Raw genomic sequence first — 23,220 nt, forward strand, 5'->3', positions numbered from 1 at the left:
CCAAAAATCTTGTCTCTCAATTTCCAATCGTTTGCAACATTTAAATTAAATGGCCTGAAGACTACTTTGAAAGCATAATTAAGAAATATTTTGTGAATATGTGCATGTGCTGTGATTTCTTACTAAATTTTTCAAGTCCCCAGTTCTGAAAAATTAAAGACAGAAATAAGAGGATCTTACAGACAAGATCTTGCATAGTATTCTGTTACACATGTGCCATAATTTATTTAAACTTTCCATTATTTATATCCATTTACATGCTTTCATATGTTTGTAACCACAAATTTGATAAGTATCCTTATACTATATCATTGTGCACATGCTTTATATCAATTACCTATTTATCTATCAACTCTCTGTCCACACATGCACACACACACCACACACATCATTTGTCATCTGTTTATCTCTCTTTTTCTCTCTCTACTTTATCATATCCCTCTTTAGACTTCAGAATCATTTCCTAAAAGTGGAATTACTAGGTCAAAGGACATACTTATTTTTAATTAGAAACAGTGTCTATATTGCCCTTCATTGACTTGAATCATTTAATATTTTCCCCACTAGTAAAAAAGAAATCTTTTTTTTTTTGCCTTGTACTTGATAGGGCAAATTTTGTCAAGTATTGTCGAACTTTATTTTCCCCTTCCATTGGGTCATTGTTTTCAATGTGCATGAGAATCTTTTTCATAAGTTCAAAAGCCATTTATATTTCCTTCTCTGTTTCTCTGGCCTTGTTCTTCTCTCCTACCAGAAAATAAAATGAAACTATCAATTGAGGTTTTTAGTCCCTCCTTAATTTCCTTTTATTAACAAAATTTGCAAAATATGCAGGATCTGATAATTGTCAATGGTAAGTACTGCTTTTAACACTCATGTACCAACAGACTGTGCCTCTGAATGGCATTGTAGTTTAAGTAAGATAATATACCAATTTATTGCTGCTTTGATTATGGATTCATAATTACACCTAAATATTTCTGGCTGGGAAGTGTTGATTTTTGAAAAACACTGTGATGCCTCTTCTGAAGGGAATTATACCAAAGTCCTCTTTAGTTTTTATCACTGAACAAATGTTGCCATAATCTTTTTGCAACATGCATTATATTCATGATCACTACCAGACATGGCCTCAGTCTATCATTTTTTACTTTATTATAGGAAACATTTTAATTTGATTTTCTTTTGGATTCTTAAATATAGACGTTGGAATGAGTATATGAAAATTAATGTTCTTGTGATTTTTAAGGGTCTTTTACATAAATATCAGAACAAAATCCTGCCCACTATGACCTCCTTCTACAGCCAGGATATTTTCTTCTTGATTTACTTTTATAAATCATTTTTCTCATAGGTAGCAAGGTAGTGTAATCAGAAGAAAAGACTTGTAGCCCTTTGGCAAAGACAGTAAGAAGTGATAGACATAAAATAAAATCCCCTAGCAGACCAATATTATGAACGAGTGAAGCTTTTATAAAGATAAATTGTGAAAGTGTATAGTTATACATCAACTGTCAGAGCAGCAGCTGGAGGGCCCCTGGGGATTTGGTTTGACAGGGTTTTCACTGCAATCACTGTGTTTATGAAAGACTGGGCTACAGGTCTACGCCTCTTCTGAAGATGTGCACTTTCTCCTCCACATTACTTTCTAGACGTACTGGCTGACTCTGATCTTGAAATTCCTTTTACTTCTCCAGGAAATCAAGACATTTTGCTCTACAAGGAATGGATTTTAAATGGTCTATTAACGTATTTACATGGTTGCTGAATGTCCCTCTCTATTGTTTCAAATCGAGTTATGGGAATTTGGGAAGCACTCTGAATTGTAACTTTATTCTGTTCTTTCTGTTTTATTTCTGCTTTAAAGCAAATAGTATATCATTTGACTATTATTGATACCATAAAATAAATTAATACAGTTTGAGACTGAATAGGAAAGTCAGGCTGCTTTTGTATTCTGGCACAAGGGCTTTTTAGAAATTTGCAATTGCTCCTTTCTTGCTTAATCGACCTCTCTTCCTCATTTTCCAGTATTCCCAGCTCCGTTATATACTCCAACTGCAATTTTTCATGCAATGAACTTAAATTGAGAGAAAGCTATGGCAGAGTTCTCTCGTTTACAGACTGCATTCTCAATATAGTTTCCCAAATCCTATAGCCCACACTTTCTTCGCATGTCCTCAGTTGTCACTCCTCTATGGTGCCTGTCTTAGTCACTACTGTTTTTATTTCTTCAACTGCTCTGTTATCTTTCTGTCCACGTCATAGCATTGTGTGTTCTGAGGGGTTTAGGTTAACATACTTCTGGCAGGTGAAATGAATATAAAATGTATTCACAATGGAGTACTGACAACTCTAAGCTTTGGGTGAATTAGTTGGTCTCTTAACCCTAGTGGCCTCTTTGTAAGTGATCTGCTATTTAAGCTTAACTACTCTTTATCCATAGACCTCACATTTCACTAATTCTTTTATTCATCCAACAAGAAGTAATTCCTTATTCTTACTATGTGTTGGGCTTCATTCTAAGCAAGGAGCAAAAGAGATAAAGACCTGGCCTCTCCCATGTGTGTGAGAGAGTACAAAAAACAAAAGACAAACAATCATGATCCAAAAAGATATATGTCAGGTGCCATGAAGAAAACCAAAGGAGGATAGAGAGTGATGGGGGTGGTCAAGGAAGGCTTCTCAGAGGAGGTGGGATTAAGCAGAGACCTGCATGAAGTGAGGGGGCAGTCAGGCCTATGTTGAAGGGAAGAGTGTTCCAGGTACAGGTAACAGTAAGGGCAGCATTCTGAGATAAGTGTGTGGTTTTAATAAAAGACTGGGATCCAGCTTCAGCACCTCCATGTGACACTGCCCTCAAAGATTCCCTGGAGAGGCGGGTGAGCAGGCTTACGAAACAGCAAATGGCTGGGGGCAGTGAGGTGTCAGGGACCATTGTCAGACCATCTCTGCCTGGGATAAAAAAAAATTGTGGATAAATAAAACCCAGAAAGCTCTTTTTTCTTTACCAAAAAGTTAAAATTTAGTTGATGTTCTAAAATTAACAACCACTTGGCATGACCAGAATTGCCAGAAAGGGAATCTTAATGTTTACTTTTTAAAATAAATACAAATAGATTCCTGAAAAATAGTTGGGAAAAGTTCATTGAGAGTTCAAATAGGTGATCTAGAAACTATTGCTTTTTTTTTATGAAAAGAACATCTACAAAACACAATAATAAGACTGATACCCAATTGTATTCTAAATAGACTAGAGATTTTTGATTCCTGAAAAAATGACTCCCGTAAACTAAAAGTCTTCATATACTGCCTGTTTTAAGATCTGACTCAGGAGAAGAACAAAAACATAAAACTACAAAATTAACTCTATCTACAGCAGTTGTTTTACTCATTTGATAATGTAGACATAACCATTTGTCAGCGTCCCTGCTAGATACAGAATTATCATCTCACACTACAAAACATCCTTTTTATAAAGAGTAATATTTGCTAGGCCCACACTCTAGTTCCAGACGCCCAAAATCCTGTTCTGTGGTCACGGCTGTCGGAGGACAGGGCCAGGGGGACGGGCAGAGGTGTCGGTTCTCACATCTCATCTGGACCCAGGACAGATGACTCTCTGACAAGATTCCTCACAGGTTTGTTCATGGATTGCTCTCCTCTCAACGCCTCAATCTTAGAGGGGAAATCGAACTAGAAACTCATTTGCATTTGGTAATATTTTTATAAATAGTGAGACCTCAGATCATTTGGGAAGCCTGATTCTTGCAAGTTATTTGTAATAGAGGACCGAATCCCAATCGCCAATACATGTATGAAAAGATGAAAAGTTGCTTGACTGTGCTAGTGGTCAAGGAAATGAAAACAATGAGAAAGATGGATGTTTTATTTCAGCCTGGACTGGGGCTTTTTCATAACTCAAATGGTGGCCAAAAGGCTATGGGATTTGCCTTAGGTGTTGCCAGGGTTTGGGGACAAAGGACGTTGTACTGTGTTTGCAAACAGTTAAAGGGGGAAAAAAAAATGAAGCTGTTTTCTGATTGTGTCTACTCAATTCAGCCATTTCTCTCTCCCTCTCATCCTCCCCCAGCCTTATCATGTTTATAAGATTTTATGATCAAGGAGAAAAATATGGCAGGATGCATATCAGATGGGCTACCTTGGCAGGGAGATGCTATGAAGGGAGGTGGGGAGGGGAAGTCATCTGGAAAAAAAAAAAAAAGAAGACAAAAACTGCATCATCAGGAAGCCAAAGGGCAGTTGGCATTTCTGTTTGTATCTAATATCTTTGGAGAGTAACTGACACTGACGAGAAGTGTAAATTGAAGTGTGTGTTGACTTTTTCCTGGAATATGTTCAGAGTTAAATGCAAGGATTCACCAGGGACTCAGAAGAAGCAAATGTAGAATGTAGACCAGTCACACTGTGTTTGCAGGACATAAACTGAAGTTGCAAAACAAATAATGAAGTTAGTAATTTGACCATGAATGTCCAGATATACCTAAAGAAATATCTGGGTGATACACTTTAGAAATCCTCATCTAGATTCAATTGTAATGAATACAGAAAATAAGGAGACTGCAAATCATCGTTATTTTAATCAAGAGTCTGAGGCTAGCTGCATAGTTTGAGTGGTTCATATACTAAGTGTTTAACAGGTTCTCTGCTTAGTTATATTTTAACAAACAGTTATTTCAGAAAATGTTGTAACTGCAAACCACTCTGGCAGTAATTTATCTAATTTGTGTATCCCTTTCTGAATTTGCAAATGCGTGAATCTTAATTTGAGGAATTAAGGAAATCAATTTGTTAATGAGTGGGTTCCCGCTTTGTTTTAAGGTTTAATCTTTTATTGGTAGACATAGGGAGAAGGGACAGAGAGAGGCCTGCTTTCTGACGGAGGGGGCAAGAAGAGCTGTACTCTATTCTAGAGGTTTGATCATCCTCTGCTGGTGCTCTTTTAATTGACTGGAAATCGAGGTCCTTTGCTAATGATGGTTAATTTGGTAGCCTCACTTTTCAAGCAAAGTTTTGCATCTCTCGAACCTTCTAAATTGGAGTAGTTAAAAAAGACCCAGGAACCGGCAATACAGTAGTAAAAGGATTTGGATATTCACTGATACTTTTTTAACTCACATTTGAGCAGCAAATGATGCAAATTAAAACACAGATACACACGAGTAGAATGAAAATGATTTGTGTTTATGTTTGTCAGCAACATAGTTATTTACAAATAATCCATATGAAAATGTAAAAAAGCATATTACATCTTCACATGCCATCTGTATTAACTGAATAAAGCTTAGTGACATTATTTGCAAATCTGTAGTTAATTGTACATAGACATTTTGTGCGTTAAAAAAGAAATGTACATAATTTAAAATAAATTACATTACACAATTTACAAAGCAATATTAACAAAAATTTCTTAGACAGCTGCCTCCTTAATTAAACAAAATAAATATTCAGGTAATTAAATTAATCGAAAAACACATTTAGGGGATTATAATTTATAGAAAGATATATTGCAAATTTAATAAAGTTTTATTTTACAATGACAGATACTGATCTCTTCAAATTTCTGTGCTAGAAATAGGCAGGAAAAAGTACCAGAAAGGGAATCTTAATGTTTACTTTTTAAAAATAAACATGCATAGATTCCTGAAAAATAGTTGGGAAAAGTTCATTGACAGTTCAAAGTAGATGATCTAGAAACTACCTCTTTTAAAAACAAAGGGACATCTACAAAACACAACAATAAGACTGGTACCCAATTTTATTCTAAATAGACTAGAGATTTTTGATCCCTGAAAAAATGACTCCCACAAATAAAAGTCTCCATATACTGCCCATTTTAAGATCTGGCTCGGGAGAAGAACAAAAACATAAAACTACAAAATTAACTCTATCTATGTAGCAGTTGTTTTACTCATTTGATAATGTAGACATAACCATTTGTCAGCGTCCCTGCTAGATACAGAATTATCATCCTTTTTATAAAGAGTAATATTTGCTAGGCCCACACTCCAGTTTCAGATGTCCCAAATCCTGTTCTGCCGTCACGGCCTTCTGAGGACAGGACCGGGGGGACGGGTAGAGGTGTCAGTTCTCACATCTAATCTAGACCCAGGACAGGTGACTCTCTGACAAGATTCCTCACAGGTTTGTTCATGGATTGCTCTCTTCTCAACGTCCTTAATCTTAGAGGGGAAATGAAACTGGAAACTCATTTGCATTTGGTAATATTTTTATAAATAGTGAGACCTCAAATCCTTTGGGAAGCCTGATTCTTGCAAATCTATTCAGACCCCAAATCAGCCTAAGATGGGCTCTCCTTTCTGGAAGGATTGAAAGGTGCAGCGTCCCTCACGTAGGGAAGGATGTGAAGAGAGGTCAGATGGACGTAAGCAGAGCCGGAGGGTCCAGCGTGGCAACTGACATTTTTACAGAAAAGGGTCTATTTTTCTTTTTTCTTTTGGCATGTGTTCCACAGCTTTCCTTTGTTTTTTACTCATCTCGTTGACCAGTCCATTCTGTTTAAATCAAAATGTTCACATTCTAAGTGACACTTTGACTCCAATAGGAAGGAAATATAGATATTCACCTCTTTTTTTCTTATTAAAAATTTGAGCATGTTTAGTAGAAGGTGGTTCTGAGGGAAGTAGACAAGGTTAGTGTTGATAAGAGAGCAGAGTGTTGATAAGAGAGCAGAGTAGAGAGAGACCAGGCAGAGAGAATCATCATAAAAGGTCAAGAACAGGGAGTTAGAGGAGGCAAGAAAAAATTTGTGAGAGGTGTTACTTGCTTCCAGCGAGAAGTTTTAAAGAAATCACTTTATCTTGAAATGTCCAGGAACTTAAGAGAGTTCTGATTAAGCCACAAGGACCATGGCCACGTACCGTCCCTGAGGGTGGAGAGGCATACAAGAGAAGCCTGACAGCAGGGCCTAAGACATGGACGTTACATGAGGAAAAATACTAACCACAGCGACAAACAAATCCAGAGTAAAGGGTAATGTGTTTCAGTGCTATCATCACTTGTTAAGCATTTTTCTCCTCCTTTTGAATGTCTTAGATATGTCTGTATACAAAAGCCATTCCTAAATTTTTTACAGTGCCTAGCAGAGTGTCTTACATGTGATAATTCAATAAATACTTGTCCTGTTATAAGTAACTTGTGCTTTGTTATAAGTAATTAAGAACATGCTTTTATGTACTCCTTTTCAAATTAGCTTAAGCTATACTGTAGTGTCCTCAAAAAGGCTTTGAAATAAGGATTATGGCCAATATCCTAGATTAGGTATCGATGAACAAGCAAGTCAACCTTTTCAAGACATCAGTTACGCCATTTCTATGTGGTTTATATGGAGAGAGCCCAACAAAAGCGTATGATATTGTGTCTATATTTTTCTCTCTTCTTTTTTTTTATTTTAAACCAAGCAGACCTTCCCACTTATAGACCGGTAGTTCTAGATCTTTCTGGGCTCACAGACCATTTTGGTAAAGCAGAAGTGTCAATAGACAAGGTATATTCCACTCCTGAATTCTTAGAGGGAATAGGGAGAGAAGGGACTTTGATGAAATTCCAACAAAGTATTGAACTCATTATTGACTCATGACAGGAACAAAAATAAGGCCATTTTCACGTTATAAACATGAATACAGTAACCTTCATTTGTCCAAAAATTTGTAGATAGCTAGCTGCATTCCCGTCCAGTCACCTTTCTAACAAGAGGCCCTCCAGGATTTATTTATCCTAACAATGAACGTGTTAGGGCACATTGAACCTAGTCTCCTCCACAGTGTCATAAAATGTAACCAATTTGTGAATAAAATCATCTTGTATGTTCACACCATTTTATAATTTTGGTCAATTAATTCATTTAATTCTTAACATATGCATAGGATGATACTCATCTGCCTTCTGAATTAGTGACATTTTACAATATTGTAAGTACAGCTTTAGTAGCAACAATATCTTATTCTATTCAATCATTTCAAAGTTATTACGTGTTGCAGACATTTCATAAGGCTGTTTGCTGAATTCTTCAGGTAACTGCAATAGATTCTTTCTCAAGGATTTTGGACAAATGGAGTTCATTTTATTCAAAGAGATCAACATGAGGATTATCTGAAAGACTCCTGAATACATATATTGACAATCAAAGTTTTAGAGTAACAATATTATTTTTGTCTTCCTCTTCAATAAGACAAATGATTTGGAATTAATTTGTTTTCATGCTTTTCCTTGTTTAAATCCTTGATTTAAGGTAAAATTCTCATCTTCCTGACCACCTGCTTCCTTTGAAATGATTGACATTACCTAATACAGTGGACATTGAATAAGGAATTAGTGCTTACCACGTTTAATTCTTATTGAAATTTGTAGAAATCTGTTCATTTTGGGGACAATGACATCCTAATCTGATGTCTTTTGTAATTTCTGCAAATACTCTAATGAACAGCAGGGGGAGTTCAAGTCCTAGTATGAAGGTAAAATACCTTCTAGTCCAAACCACTTTTATAGGAACACAGCTATAAGATAAAATAGCTTGTTATACTATTTTTAAAAGACCTGAAAACCTAATGTCCTGCCCTCTCCCCAAGGTTGTTGCAGTAAATGTCGCCTGAAAAAGGTATTGCTTCTTAATGGCACCTTTTGAATTTTCTTTTCATATGAAAGAAGTCTGCCAAGTTAGATATTAATTCACTGTGCCATTCTCAGGGCTACGTCTGTGAAAAATATAGCTGCATCCAACACAGTGATAAGTTTAATGACTGCTTTTCACCTTTGAAATTAAACACTGATCACAGTCTGAGGGTGAATGAATGAAAACTAAAGATGACACAATGGAGGGTTAGCATTGAAAAAACTTCTAGACTAGTGGTCAGCAAACCACGACCTGTCAATGTGGCCTGCCGACTTTTTTTTATTGGAAAACAGCCATGCTCATTCTTTTATCCCTGTATATTGTCTATGGCTGTGTTCTCACAATGGTAGAATTGAGAACTTGCAACATAGACCTGGCTGAAAGTATTTACCATTTGGCCCTTTTCCAAAAAAGTTTACTATTCTTGGGCTAGATATTTTATGAAGCCCTGGACAAAATACTTATTCTTCTCTTTTAAAAATTTTAGTTTTTGAATCATATGTTAAAAAGACCTCTTCAACTTTTACCAGTGAGAAAGACACAACTACGAATTTTGAAATACATTCATTCTGAAACTATGAAAACAAATCAGGGAGAAAGAAAAAGCAACACACAATTTTGATTTCTTTTAGCTACAAAAATCATCAAAACATTATTTTCTCCATCTGCTCAAAATTAAAAGACAACCAGCCCCTTTTTTTCTTTTCTTTTCTTTTTTTAACAAAGATAACAAATATAAAAATCTAGTCATAAACAGCCTTCAAAGTACAATTAAAAACCACCTAGAGAGATCCACCTTTTGGAGGGTTAATGAGTTCGGGACTTAAACACTTAAGTTACCGCCATGTCGTCGATTTCACAATGGCTGCAGTGATGAGGAAGAGCGTATACAGCAGATGTAACAGCTAATTCCATCCTGTCGCCATCCAAACTGAACTTTACTCTCTTCAGGATACAAGAACTTATAAATGTCTCCATGACACTCTTAGCACAGGTGTCTTCATCCCATATGAAAAGAGGCAGTTTCTATGGCAATACTGGTTAAGTGCCTATCATGCTGCACTAATATAGTGCAAAAATGTGCCTTCCATATAGCAAAAAAGATGCAGGCAACCAGTTTGAAAATTAGGGAAAGTAGAAAGATATTAACACAAGCAAATTAGTTTTTCAGACAATAACCACTAGAAAATACTGAACTTAAGGACTCTTCTAAGGTACTAGTACATGTCCAGCATTCATACTTTGGAGAGAGACAAGAATTAAGTCTTATAAAAGAGTCTTTGCCTCTGAAATGCAGGTCAATAAAAGCCACCATCAACCACCAAGATGCTGAATTTATTCGAGGGGTTTTCTGCTCAGCTTAGAGCTTATCTTTCATTCACCATTAAAATTGCTTATTAACCAGTATCTAATCTGACATAATAATGTGTATCATTCAATTGAGTATACATGTTGTTATGCTTAACTATAGTATTGTAGAGATCTTGGTATGAACTCTTCATGCTAAAATGGTACTATAGGTTAACTGCAGACAGAGGCTTACATTGGGCGTCCTAACTGACCAACTCCACCACCATATTGTAGAGATGAAAGTGAATTGTCAGTTGGTAGATTTCAGAGAAGATCACATAAGACTCTCAGAATGCAGCATGTATTCAACTAAATCTGCTAGAATTCTCAGGGCTGATGGTTTCTATGTAAGTGGTACTTGTCTTGATATCTCCACTGGCACCGTGATTTTCACTCTTTTTATGATGCTCTTTTATAAAGTTACAATGAATTTTAATCCACACAGTTTGAATAGGTTTGTGGCCTCTGGACATCTACTGCAAAGTCAGAAAGCTGACAGTGGCTGTTGCTAGGATAAGTTATATTTTACATGTCTGCATCTCCATCATAGGCTAAGGTTAAAGGTTTCAGTCGGTTGTTTTGCCTTCTTTGGGGTTTCTTTGGCTTTTTGCTGTAAAAAAAAAATCATTAAAACCGAGAGAAAGAAAGTCAATCTTCAATTTTAAATTTTATTGTTTTAAATAAGAAATATGAAACATACTGATAAACCTAAATTGCTTAACTGCCTACATTGCCTAAATTCAACCTTAAAATTTCATTTTCTGGTATCTTTGAATTTCTCAGTTTTATGCTCTGAATAAACTCAAAACAGAACCCATCAAATATTTTATTACCCTGTAAAGATGAATTATCGAAAAGAAATTCTTCTAGTCCTAACAACAGAAATAACAGTAGTATCATCATCTACATTTGGCTAGAAACCTTTATAAATAATACATGTTTAGAAAGATAGTTGAATAAGATTAGGTATTACCATAATATTTTCCTCCAGTAGTAATTCAATATAAAAATCTACAGTTCACCATAAGCATATTCTCTTGCATAACCCAGGAGAACGGACTTGACAAGATGACCTGGAATAGCTCTGGCTCATCTTCAGAAATTAAATGGCTCAGATTTGGTAGTTTCTAAACTAAGACTAAAGCTAGGTTTATTTAGAACTTAAGATGAACAATAAATAAATGTGGAATACTTATTTGAGACATTTGTTTGCTGTTCCTATGCTATGGTCAATTGAAAGCATTTCCTCTGAAATAGATTATGTATCCCTTAAATTCTGAAACTTTTAAACACTCACCAAGCTAGATAAATCATGGAGATAATAAAGATGAGTAACACAAATGCCCCAGCTGCTACGCCGTAAACCCAGGTCTTTAGTCTCCCATCTAAGACGAATGGATATTAGTCATTAATTCACATTAGTCTGGTATATATATGACACTCTTTAACTATGACCAATGACCAGTCACATATGACTAAGTCCTTTCAACACTCAAAATGAATGATTACTTAGACACAATTAATGATTACTGAAAAGCTGCTATTATGAATTAGATGCTCCTTCATTAAAGATAAATTATCAATGAAAATGGAGCTTAAAAGAAAGAAATAATGTTTTCAATTCCATTTGAGTCTAGATTTCAAGTTAATATGTTTAAATTTCTACTGCTTATCTGAATTTTACTTCAAATCCTATATATGTGTAATGCTATATAAACATTTTCTTCCAATTTTCATTCTATTTTGAGAATGGCAATTATAAGAACAGAAGAAAAATAATGCGATTCAAGAAAGTCCTACAACTTACAGGTGATGCAGACAGGTATTTGAACATAAACTTTGTCATTTCAATATTTTTTCCAGATGAGTTGAAAGTGAATATATTTGACATTTTTTGGAATTAATAATCTTTTATCCAGTTTACACTTATACGTGCTTTAAAATTGATTCGGCAATATCATTTGCAAAAATAACCAAGTTTGATTAACATATAAAAGGATCTCTAAATAACTTTTTCTACCTTTTCTATTATATGGCATCAGACAGAAAAGCGACTTTTCTAATTTGGCTTTTTGGTCTCATTCTCTTTGAACTTCTCAGTTTTATGTTCTGAATAAACTTCAAACAGAAGATACTACTAATGACTTTGCCTAACTTAACTTGATCCTGACATCAATATATACTTTCAGTTGCATACATACAATTAAACATATGATATTAGTGTTGAAGTTATAGATTGGGCAAATCAACCATACGGAGATTCTGCTTTATTCAATATTTGGAAGGCATCAAAAGCAAATTAGTACTGGGAAGTGTTTTTCCACCTAGAGCTGAATCAACTTAAGGATTCATTTGCTGGAAATAAACAGGCTAGTGTTCTAAATAGCCTTTCTTTTCACATCTAAAGATTTTTAAAATTGTGTCTGGGTTTAAAATCAAGACAGCTGTTCCACTGTTGGGTTTATCTGCCTTGAGGGTTCTTCAACAAATATCTAAAAGTCTAAAGGTACTTTTTTAGAACATGTGCCTTTTTAAAACATTAAAATGTTCACTTTAGGAAAACTATATATTAAATTTAAAATGACAATAATAATATTCTCTTTTTAAAAACCAATTTTGATTGAGGAGATCTGCTTGGATTCTTGGTCAAGGTCAAGATTGCTAATGGCCGTTTGCTGGTCCACTGTCTTGCACACTGAGAGAAGAAGAGTTTCCCATGCTTACACAGACAAGTCAGCCTTGCAAAATAAATTTTATTTTTAGCTGAAAACCTAATCAAGGAAGGGATAATGTGGTTAAACATGAGTCACCCAAATATTGAAAATAGTTTTAAAAACCCCAATAGTGATTCTCCAATAAGGGAAAGTGTTTTGACTTAATGCATTAAAAATAGAGATGTGCTAGCTATGCAAATTCCTTCCTTCATTTCTCATGTCTTTAATGGAGCTATAAAGTAGTTTATGCCTGGCTTTGCTTGGAGATTTCCTTTGGTCACAAACTAGTAATCTCTCTAGGATGTGAGAAAAAGTGGCATGGTCTTAGTTACCATATAGCACACATAGCACATTTTTAAGGACCAGCTTAGTTCTATGGGTAAGTGTGTGGTTGAATCAAATGGAGCTAGAAAGTGTACAGAGTAGGGATAGTATTTCGTGAGGCCCTCAAACTTTTGCCTGTATTGGGTTCAAGTCCATTACTAGACACATTAAGAGCTGTCCATTTAATACGACAAGGTCTGATCAGTCTCCAAGTTTAGATTGTCCCATTTAGACAGGGAAGCTCCATCCCTGCCCCTGTGTGTCTGGTGCTAGTATAGACTGAGCACTTGAGTGTGTCAGCTCCAAGGGCTGAAAGAAATTGGTCTGGCTATCCTGTGTCCCCCAGACAGCACTGAATTCCTGATGTTCCTATTTAAGGTTCAAATTATTACTGCTCTGTGGTCAAAGGAAAAATTCTTGTACATCTTTATAGTTTTATTTGTTCCAGTTATGAATGACTGAATGAATATGCTTTTTTCTTAATATTTTCATTGTGAGATTTCTTTGTTCAATGTGAAATAATTATATTTGTAAGCTTAGGACTGAAATTGAAATAAGTAATATCAATCCCAAAATTTTTCTCAGAAGGAAGTAATTTCATTTCTCTGAACTTTGAGCAGGAGTGCTTTCTTCATAATAGTAGTAAAAAAAAAAAAGGAACATATGGCAGTATCAAAATAAATGAGTACAGATGAAATAATAAGTAGCTCATATGAAAATGCGTGTTCATTTTTTAATCCTTTGGTGTTGGTTAAATGTATAACTAAAGAATTTTACATCAGCGCTGTCTAGTCACTTCACCTGGCCCAAAAGGCTGTAGAAACCAGGTTCTCCCCCGTCCTGTTGGGCTACTGGAGGGTTGGGTTGGATGTACTGCCCGACTGGTTTTCACATCTCCTCTTTTGTCCTCCATGGTGGGTATCACCACCACAGGAATAAGTGTGCATTGCTCAAGTGTACCATTAGAAGACATGACTTCGGTGTACCCTTCTTCACAACTGCATGTCCTCGTCTGCAGGAGAACAAGAAGATTTCTACTGTACATGCAAAGTGATCTTTGAAAGCATAACAGATCTGACTTGAAGAGAAGGCTTTAAAGGAGTATTGTTTTGAGAATTTACTACAGGTAATTTCTGTTTTAACCACAGAAAAAAGAACACACTGTCTGTACCGCATACAACTTATTCTAACATTAGAAGCAAGTGCATTCAGAATTGTTTATATTGGTAAAAGGAGAGGTCCAAAAATAGAATTTTTATGCCTCAAGACATGCTTTCTTTTGGGAAATGGATTGCATAAGAGGCAGTGGGGTGACAAATGATGAAGCTAGCTTGTCTACCCTAATGAATTCACACATACCTCGCTACAGTACGAGTGGGGTTGACTACACGGTGGGTTACAAGACCTGTCAGCATCAGGCTGGCGCACCACCAAGCAGCCCCCTGCAGAACAAAAAATCATATTTTGACAAGTAGCATCTCTTGCAATGATAAAAATACACTGCTGTTTTAAATTTCTCTTTGAATCCTGAACCACTTTGGGAATCCCACAGACTTTTCTGAGGGCGGTTGACTGTGAAATATTTGGTTGACCTTGACTACTTTATTTAGGAACTTGAGGCCTTTCTTATTCATAGGAGACAGCACAGTGCCTGACGCTTAGCAGGTGGTCAATAAGCATTTGCTGAACGGATAATTTTATAGTTGCTACTCTGAAAATAATAATTGCACACAAGCTGTTTCTGTCATAGGTTCTGAGGCCAAATCCAGCATTAAAAGGCAGAATTAATTTCCCTTCAAAGTTAAAATTCTTTCTTGGCTATTCATGAAATAGTTTTCATGTTTCTTGAGGTGTTTCTTAATTTATTTGACTACTAAATAAATGTATTTTTTTCATAATGCATAGTTCTTTTTAAGAAAATCTCTATTCTTGATAACAGAGGATTTTTGGGGTAAAGGAAAGAAGACAAATGTGGCTGCTAAGTGATGTGCTTGCACTATTGTTTCAACTTGACTTTGCCTCTCTCCTTCTGCTTCCTTCTTTTTGAAGCTAGTACCAAGTGTGCCGAAGTTGTTAGAGGTGAGGTTTTAAGAAGAGACTAGATGTCATAAAGAAGCAATACTGGTGATATGGAAGGAACTCATAGTTTCAAACCATACTTGTTCAGTTTAACAGAATTTTAGCAAAATTTTCCCTTTATTTATGGGATCGATAATCCTCTGGAATTTAGTCAAAGGCGGCTATTGTTAATTCTTTGCCTTATCTCCCAATATTATAAACAAAATATTCAGAGAAAAATTGTAATGGAAAAGTAGTTAGTCATTGTAAGACAACTGCAATTAAATGACCATATTGAAGTTATGATGATCAAACACATGAAGAAAAAGGAAAACAACATCTTGAGATTCTTACAGGGACAACTATTCATAAAATTAAAACAATTAGTCAAGGTAGGTAATATACTTTACATGCCTGTCTATTTCTCATAAAGAATGTCATTGCTCCTAAAAGATGGAAGAAGAGTGCACAGAGAGTTTATCGCAAATCATTTACACATTGGTTTTTTAGTGTCAAACAGTATTAGAAAGAAAGAAATACGTTGGATACTCTACTGTATTGGAAAGAAATTGAAAATATGATTTCCAAGGTAAATCTTTTAAAATTTGACTTATCTTTGCGTTGGAGAATAGCCCCAATTTCAGTGGGAAAATGGCTTTTAACATGTAGAGAAAAACCAGATAAGTATTATTTGCATCCATATTTGAAAAAAACCCAGAAAATTAATAGGACCCTCTGGGGAAGCTGTAAAATGCCTTCTGAATAGTTCAATGAAGAGTGTAGACATTCATCTTCAACATCTGAGAGGAGTGGACCAGCTCTATAATGCCTTTGAGTTTGGAAAGCCTGTGCTTCTCTTCCCAGAGCTTCTCCCCTACACTTCTTGGACTGCTGTGGTTGGAACTGCTTTTTCTCCCAGAAAATACTACTAGGAGAGAGTAAAGGTTTCCTGGCAGGTATCTTTTCTTTGTTATACATGTGTCCACTGGGAGTTGCTATTACCAAGGGTTTCTTAATACAGATTTCTCATGTATAAAATCTTATCTTCTCAAGACTACAATTTGACATCCTGCTCCAGCTTTCACAGGGAGGAAATAAGTAATTAGGTTTCAATAATCCAGGTAATTTAAAATTCAATACAAAAATTGATGCTTTCCAAAAAAATTGATCCCTACTCCTATTATCTCACTGTATGTATTACAGCTAAATTTATAAATGGACATTACTCAGAGGCACCCAAATGCACATTACTTTTTCTCCCTGTCAGAAGGTCAACACAATGGCTGCAAGTCAGCAGGTTGCCCTGAACAGTTCACTGTGTACTCATGCTGCTGCTGTGCTATGAATCAAGAGATTCCTACGGATTCAAGCTATAAAAATAAACTGTTTAAGGAGACACATTAGATCTTTGGGTCCATATGCTTGAGGTGGAGGTTCTGGATCTTTCTTTCCAGGAAATCTGCAGGATGGTTTACTACGTATCTGGAGCCAAGTTTCTTCCCTCTTCAAAGGGTCCTTGGCATTCCTTGCATTTACTGAGCTCAGATGGGGACACATTAGTAATTGCAGATTAGAGTAGTTGTTTAGGCTATATTTGGGTAAAAGGACATGCAAAGTTTTTCATTTGTATTTCTTCTTTGTCTGTATAATAATTTTTGAGTGTGGACAGAGTGCATGAGCTGCTCAGATGCTCTGGGTTTGGGATTTACCAATAGGTCTTCCCTACTAATTAATAAAAACAATAAGCCACAGATTTCTGAATTCAAGCAAGATATTTGGATTTGTATAATCATATTCCTTTGGTAATATTTTTTATCTGCACGTGTATCGCCTTTAAGGCACAGAAACAGATATAGTCAATAAAACATTGATTTTTTTAGCACATAGTGAGTTATTAATAAATAAAATTTCTAAGAAAAACAATCTGAGAGGGGCTGGCCCTGTGGCCGAGTGGTTAAGTTCTCGTGCTCCGCTGCAGGCAGCCCAGTGTTTCGTTGGTTCGAATCCTGGGCGTGGACATGCCACTGCTCATCAAACCACGCTGAGGCAGCGTCCCACATGCCACAACTAGAAGGACCCACAACTAAGAATATGCAACTATGTACCTGGGGGCTTTGGGGAGAAAAAGGAAAAAAATAAAATCTTTAAAAAAAAAAAATCTGAGAATTATTACTTATAACAATCATTTATTAAAGCTAGAAAGCATTTTAATTTAATAAGTTCTAGCAGCATGGTCTAAAATGCTAGAACTTAATTGAAACATTATAATTTAAAATAATTTGTCATTGGTCACCAGACAGACAACTTAGGTGTCCTGAATCCCAACCATGTGTTGAATAGTGAAAGAATATCTTTATTTCCTTAATTATTTTCTTTAGCCAATTACATGTGTATTATAAGAAGACTTTCAAAGAACAAAGAGAAATGACGGTTTACCTGTTACATTTACACCATCTGACCTTTGACACCAGACTGTTCGGGAAGAGCCCTTCCAAGCACTAGCCATCCATTTATATTCATAACACTGTCCATCTGCAGGGACACAATAAACATTAACAGACGCATTCTGCTCTCCAGAAGGACACTCATGGAGATAGAGTATTAATAAAATAATTACAAACATTTGAAAATTGATAAGAAATCCATCTCAAATGATTCAATTGCTAATTTATTGTCTTGAAGTTGCCCTATAAGTGTTACATAATTCCAGATATATACCTAAATCCCAACTAATTTACCATGTCTGCTGTCATACTATCTGATGTGAACCTGGATTTCTAATTTAATTTATGTTTTATTTAACATATTATGAAATATCAAACATTCAGACAAGGGTAGAAAAGAACTTAAAAAATATTCAATTACCCGTCGTGCAATTATAACAAATATTACCATTTAGGCACATTTGCTTTAGATTTCTTTTGCTTATTGATGAGCAAAAAATAACAGATAAACTTGATGTCCTGTTATATTCCTTCCCGATCTGATCTCCCTCTCTGTCTGTCTAGCAATACCCAAATCTAAAGTAGATGTATGCCTTTCTGTGCCACGGTTTTTATTCTTATATTGTGGTCTGGTGGTTAAGAGTCAGCGCTCTCACCGTGGTGGCTTGGGTTCCTTTCCCAGCCAGGGACCCAGCACACCTGTCTGTCAGTTGTCATACTGTGGCAGCTGTGTGTTGCTGTGATACTGAAAGCTATGCCACCAGTATTTCAAATACCAGCAGAGTCACCCCTGGTAGACTGGTTTTCAGCAGAATCTTCCAGACTTAGATGGACTGGGAAGAAGGACCTGGCCACCTACTACTGAAAAAATTGTGCATGAAAACCCCATGAATAACAGTGGAGCGTTGTCTGATGTAGCACCGGAAGATGAGATGGCGCAAAAAGATGGCAAAGGGTTCCGCTCTTCTCTACACAGGGTCACTAGGAGTTGGAATCAACTCAACAGCACTAACAATTATCTATCCATCTATATCTATCTCTCTATCCATAAATGAAATATAGTAGTATTAAAATTTTAAAAAGTATCATCATCTATGTATCATTCTGAAACTTAACAGTCAGTGTTACAGATGAAATACTTCTATGTGATTTTTTTAACGTAGACATAGTCCATCTATTTTAACTGCTATATAGAATTCCATTCCACCAAATACCACAACGTATTCAGCTGATTTCCCCTCTGGGTGGCCTTTTAGGTTGTTTTCAATTTTTGCTATGACCGCAGTGCCTCAGTGGTCAACCTTGTGCAATTCTCCTCGTGCTCTTTAAGGTAAATATCGAGAAGGGAAATTTCGGGGTATCACTAGGGATAGCTGAAACTTTACTAAATATAGCTCATTTATTTTTTACTCCAAAAGGTGACAATTCACCTACCCACTAGCAGCAAATAGGGGTTATCATTGCTCTAAACCCTAAGGAACATTTATAATTGCCGGATTTTAAATTATTGGTCAGTCTTGTGGGTGTGGAAAGTTATCATGCTATTTTATATTGCAGTTCTTTGCTTATTAAAGCTATTAAACAGTAACAAAAATGTTTGGGGGCATTTAGATGTCCTCTTAAGAGAATTGCTTATTTATATTTTTTGGATATTTTTTCCTACTGAAATCCATGCCTTTTCTCACTGAATTGTGGGAATTCTTTTTTGTATGTGTGTGTGAGGAAGTTTGGCCCTTAGTTAATATGTGTGCCAGTCTTCCTCTATTTTATGTGGGATGCCACCACATTGTGGTTTGATGAGCAGTGCTACGTCTGTGCCCGGGGTCCAAACCTGTGAACCCGGGGTCACTGAAGCAGAGCACGCAAACTTAACCACCATGCCACCAAGCCAGCCCCAAATTGTGGGAATTCTTTATTCTAGAATAGCAATTCTCAAAGTATGGTCCAGAGATCCTGGGAGACTTTGCCATTCTCTCAGCATGCGTGTGTGTGAGGATTTCTCCCTTTCAACTACACATCTGTGTGAGTAGGGCTGGATTTTCTTCATATGCATAAACTAAAATAAAATTGCAGTTGATTGAATGCAGAAGCAGCTAAGAGAATTCAGCTGTCTTCCCTTAAGCCAGTATTATAGAGATTTGCAAAAACATAAAACAAGACCCCACTTGTTATTAAAGTTATTTTCTTTACGTTTTGGAAAATAGCTCTTTTTTCAGCATGTATGTTATTTACGGTAACATACACCTGGTTTATGGTTATTTTAAATAATAAATATTTTAAAATTTATCGGTTTTAATTTTAATTAATGGTAAATTTTGAAATATATTTTTCACAAAAGAAAATCAGTTTGGGGTTCTCAATTTTAAGAGTATAAAATGGTCTTGGACCAAAAACTTTTAGAATTATTGTTCCAGATACTAATCCTTTGAAATTAGTTGACTTCACAAATATCTTTTCTAAGTCTGTGTCCTGTCCAGTAACCTTGTTTATGATCTATTTTACTCTGCAGAAGATTTAAATTTAATATAAAAGAATTTTTAATCTTTCCCGTTTTTGTTTGTGGTTTAGGTGTCGTATTTAGTAAATCCGTCTCTATCTTGAGTTCATACGATACTCTCCCATATTTTCTTTAAATGTTTTACAGTTTTCCTCTTCACTTTTAGGTCTATAATTTATCTAGAATACAGTTTTGTATATGGTGTGAGCTAAAGATATTTTAAAAAACTTTATATGGATAACAAATTGTCACAACTTTATTTATCCACTCACTCTCCCCGACTTTCACCTCTGCCACTTATCTATATATGAGAATTTGTTCCTGAAATTCTTTATTCTGTTTCATTAGTCTAATTGCTTTATTGTTGAACAGTCACTCTTTTTTTTTTTTCTTTTTTTTGAGGAAGGTTAGCCCTGAACTAACATCTGCTGCCAATCCTTCTCTTTTTGCTGAGGAAGACTGGCCCTGAGCTAACATCCATGCCCATCTTCCTCCACTTTACATGTGGGACGCCTGCCACAGCATGGCTTGCTGAGCAGTGCCATGTCCGCACCCAGGATCTGAACCGGTGAACCCTGGGCCACCAAAGCAGAACCTGCGAACTTAACCTCTGTGCCACTGGGCCGACCCCACACTCTTTTTTGTTTTGTTTTTTTTGAGGAATATTAGCCTTGAACCAACATCCGTGCCCATCTTCCTCTACTTTATATGTGGGACGCCTGCCACTGAATGGCTTGATAAGCAGTGTGTAGGTCCGTGCCCGGGATCCTAACCAGTGAACCCTGGGCCACCGAAGCAGAACACGTGAACTTAAGTGCTATGCCACAGGACCTGCCCTGACCAGTCACTCTTTTTAAACTATTAATGCTTTAGAGCATATCTTGATACAAAGTCATGTAAGTCCCTTGACCTCCTCTCCTACTTTTTCTTCGTAAAATAATTCTGGGCTCTTCTTGGTCTTCGATCCCTTCATATTAATTTTAGGATCAGCTTCTCAGATTACATTAACAGTCTGTTCAGATTGCATGGAATTTATAGATAAACTGGTGTAAAATTAAGACCTTATGGAACTGAGGGTTTTATCCATGAACATGTCTATTTCACTGTTTTATGTTTTTTTAAAGTTTTCTTTATGTCCCCCAATAAGATTTCATATTTTTCCATACTATCTTACATTGTTTTTGTTAGATATATTTCTACTTACAGTTTTATTTTGATTGTTAATGCATTTTTTCTAATTAAATTTTGTAATTGAGTCTTACTGGTCAAAGAAAGATTAATCATTTTGTACATTGGTTTTAACTTGTATGATTCTGACTCTCTTCTTACTTCCAAATACTTGTCCATAAATTCTCTTGAATTTTGTAATGTGAAAATCATATAATATGTGAGTGATGATTTATTTTTTCCTTTTCAGCTATTAAACTTCTGATTATGCTTTGGCTAGAACCTCCTTTACTAGGGTGGAAAGAAGTGGCAATAGTGGGCATTCTTGTTTTGTTATTGATTGCAAGGGAATGCCCCTAATGTTTCCTCTTATATCATGACGTATTCTGTCAGTTTTGGTAGATATCATTTCTTAGGTACTGGATTTCTTTCTAGTTTAAATTTAGTTTGCAAGTTTTTATTGTGAATTAATGTTGAATTCTATAAACACCTTTTCAATGCATAATAAACAATCATATGCATTTTTCTGTTAATATAATGCATTACATTAATAGATTTTTCTAATATTTAGGCATCTTTGTACTTCTAGAACTAATCATAATTAGTCATGATATTATTGATTTGGTTACCCAATATTTTATCTTTTATGATTTTGACATCTCTTTTCATTGGTGACTTTATTTTTATTGACTAATTTTACCGTCAAGTTATACTATCATAGGAGTTGGGGAGATTATCCTCATTTTTTTTCTCACTCTATTTTATTTCTTAAGATTTCACATAAAAGGGAGTAGTCTGTTTCTTTAAATTTTAGTAAACTCATGTTTAAAGCCATTTAGGATTTAGTTTGTGTGCATGTGTGTGTAAATATTTAATAGAGTTTTAATAGTTATATAATCCATGGTTTAGATTCTCTATTACTCTTGATAAATTATAATAACATTCTAAATTGTCTTCAAGTTTTTACATTTATTAGCAAAACTTGTTCACAGAATTACAGTTTTCTAAACTTTATTTTATTTGTAGTAGTACTGATTTTGCTCTTTTCTTCTTCAGTGATTTTGCCATGAAGTGGTCTATTTTGTCAGTTTGGTCAAAAAATAAGCTATTGGTCTTGTTGATTATCTTGTTTCTTTGTTTTTTACCTCATTGGATTTATATTCATTTGTATTAGGTATATTCTATTTCCTTTATCTCTTTTTAAAAAACAATTTCTTGAGTTGAAAGCTTAGCTCACTTTAGACTTTTCTTCCTCCTACGTGAGCATTTAAGGCTTTACGTTGTCTTCTAAGTACTTCTGAGCTGCATCCCACATACCATTTGATACATAATGCTCCAGAAGTGTGGGTTTCAGTCTTTACTTCTGTGTGTGCATGGGGGCTTTCTTTTGCAATTTTTGTGTTCTGATTTTATTTCATTGTCATTTTTGAGTGGACAAATGTCTTTTTCCTTGGGAATTACTTCATGTATTGTAACCCCTGACCTTTCTCTACTTATTTACCTACACAGTCCCAGGACATATGGAATGTTTTATCTGGTTGGTAAGTTTGGGAAGATTCAAGTGAGAAGGTGGATAATTCCATCCAGTTCTCGGATTAAGTCATCTCGCTCATTTGGTTTTCATTCTAAGTATTCTTCTCCAACATTCTAAGTTTTCTTCTCCAACTTTTCAGTAATAAAGGTGATATTTTGGCTCTTCATTGCTATTATATGACGTACTTAATTGTTTCAGAACACAAGCAGGAAGGGGAGAGTTGTTTGTTGAGCCCTACACTCTCCACTAGATATCAGTTCTTTTGTTTTTATTTAGACTTCCTCTATATTCCAAAACTATGACATTTTAATGCCCTATGGTTCTTGAAAATGTCGTGTGTTGCTTACATTGGGTGCGTGGCTCTATATGTGTGTACACATACACATAGACATATAAACATGTATGTTCATATACGTTGTATGCCAAATTTAGGTTAATTCTTACCAATGCTTCGACTTATCAATTCCTGAGAATATAGT

At 35.5% G+C, this 23,220-nt stretch overlaps 1 protein-coding gene across 5 annotated transcripts in view; it reads right to left on the minus strand.

Annotated features, from left to right (window-relative positions):
- Nucleotides 1–6,463: 6,463 nt before the first annotated feature.
- Nucleotides 6,464–23,220, minus strand: part of THSD7A (thrombospondin type 1 domain containing 7A) — a 676,621-nt gene continuing 659,864 nt past the window's right edge. For 4 of the 5 annotated variants that reach the window (XM_070615793.1, XM_070615794.1, XM_070615795.1 and 1 more), the window contains 5 exons: nt 17,536–17,631; nt 14,401–14,483; nt 13,843–14,053; nt 11,301–11,388; nt 6,464–10,613 (listed from right to left, as the gene is read on the minus strand). In XM_070615793.1, the coding sequence (XP_070471894.1) occupies nt 10,529–10,613; nt 11,301–11,388; nt 13,843–14,053; nt 14,401–14,483; nt 17,536–17,631 (563 nt within the window). In that variant the 3' untranslated portion in view covers nt 6,464–10,528. The remainder of the gene's footprint in view (nt 10,614–11,300; nt 11,389–13,842; nt 14,054–14,400; nt 14,484–17,535; nt 17,632–23,220) is intronic. The other variant, XM_070615796.1, reaches the window with a different exon arrangement.

The sequence above is a fragment of the Equus przewalskii genome, chromosome 4, assembly GCF_037783145.1.
Source record: "Equus przewalskii isolate Varuska chromosome 4, EquPr2, whole genome shotgun sequence".
NCBI classification, from domain to species: Eukaryota; Metazoa; Chordata; class Mammalia; order Perissodactyla; family Equidae; genus Equus; species Equus przewalskii.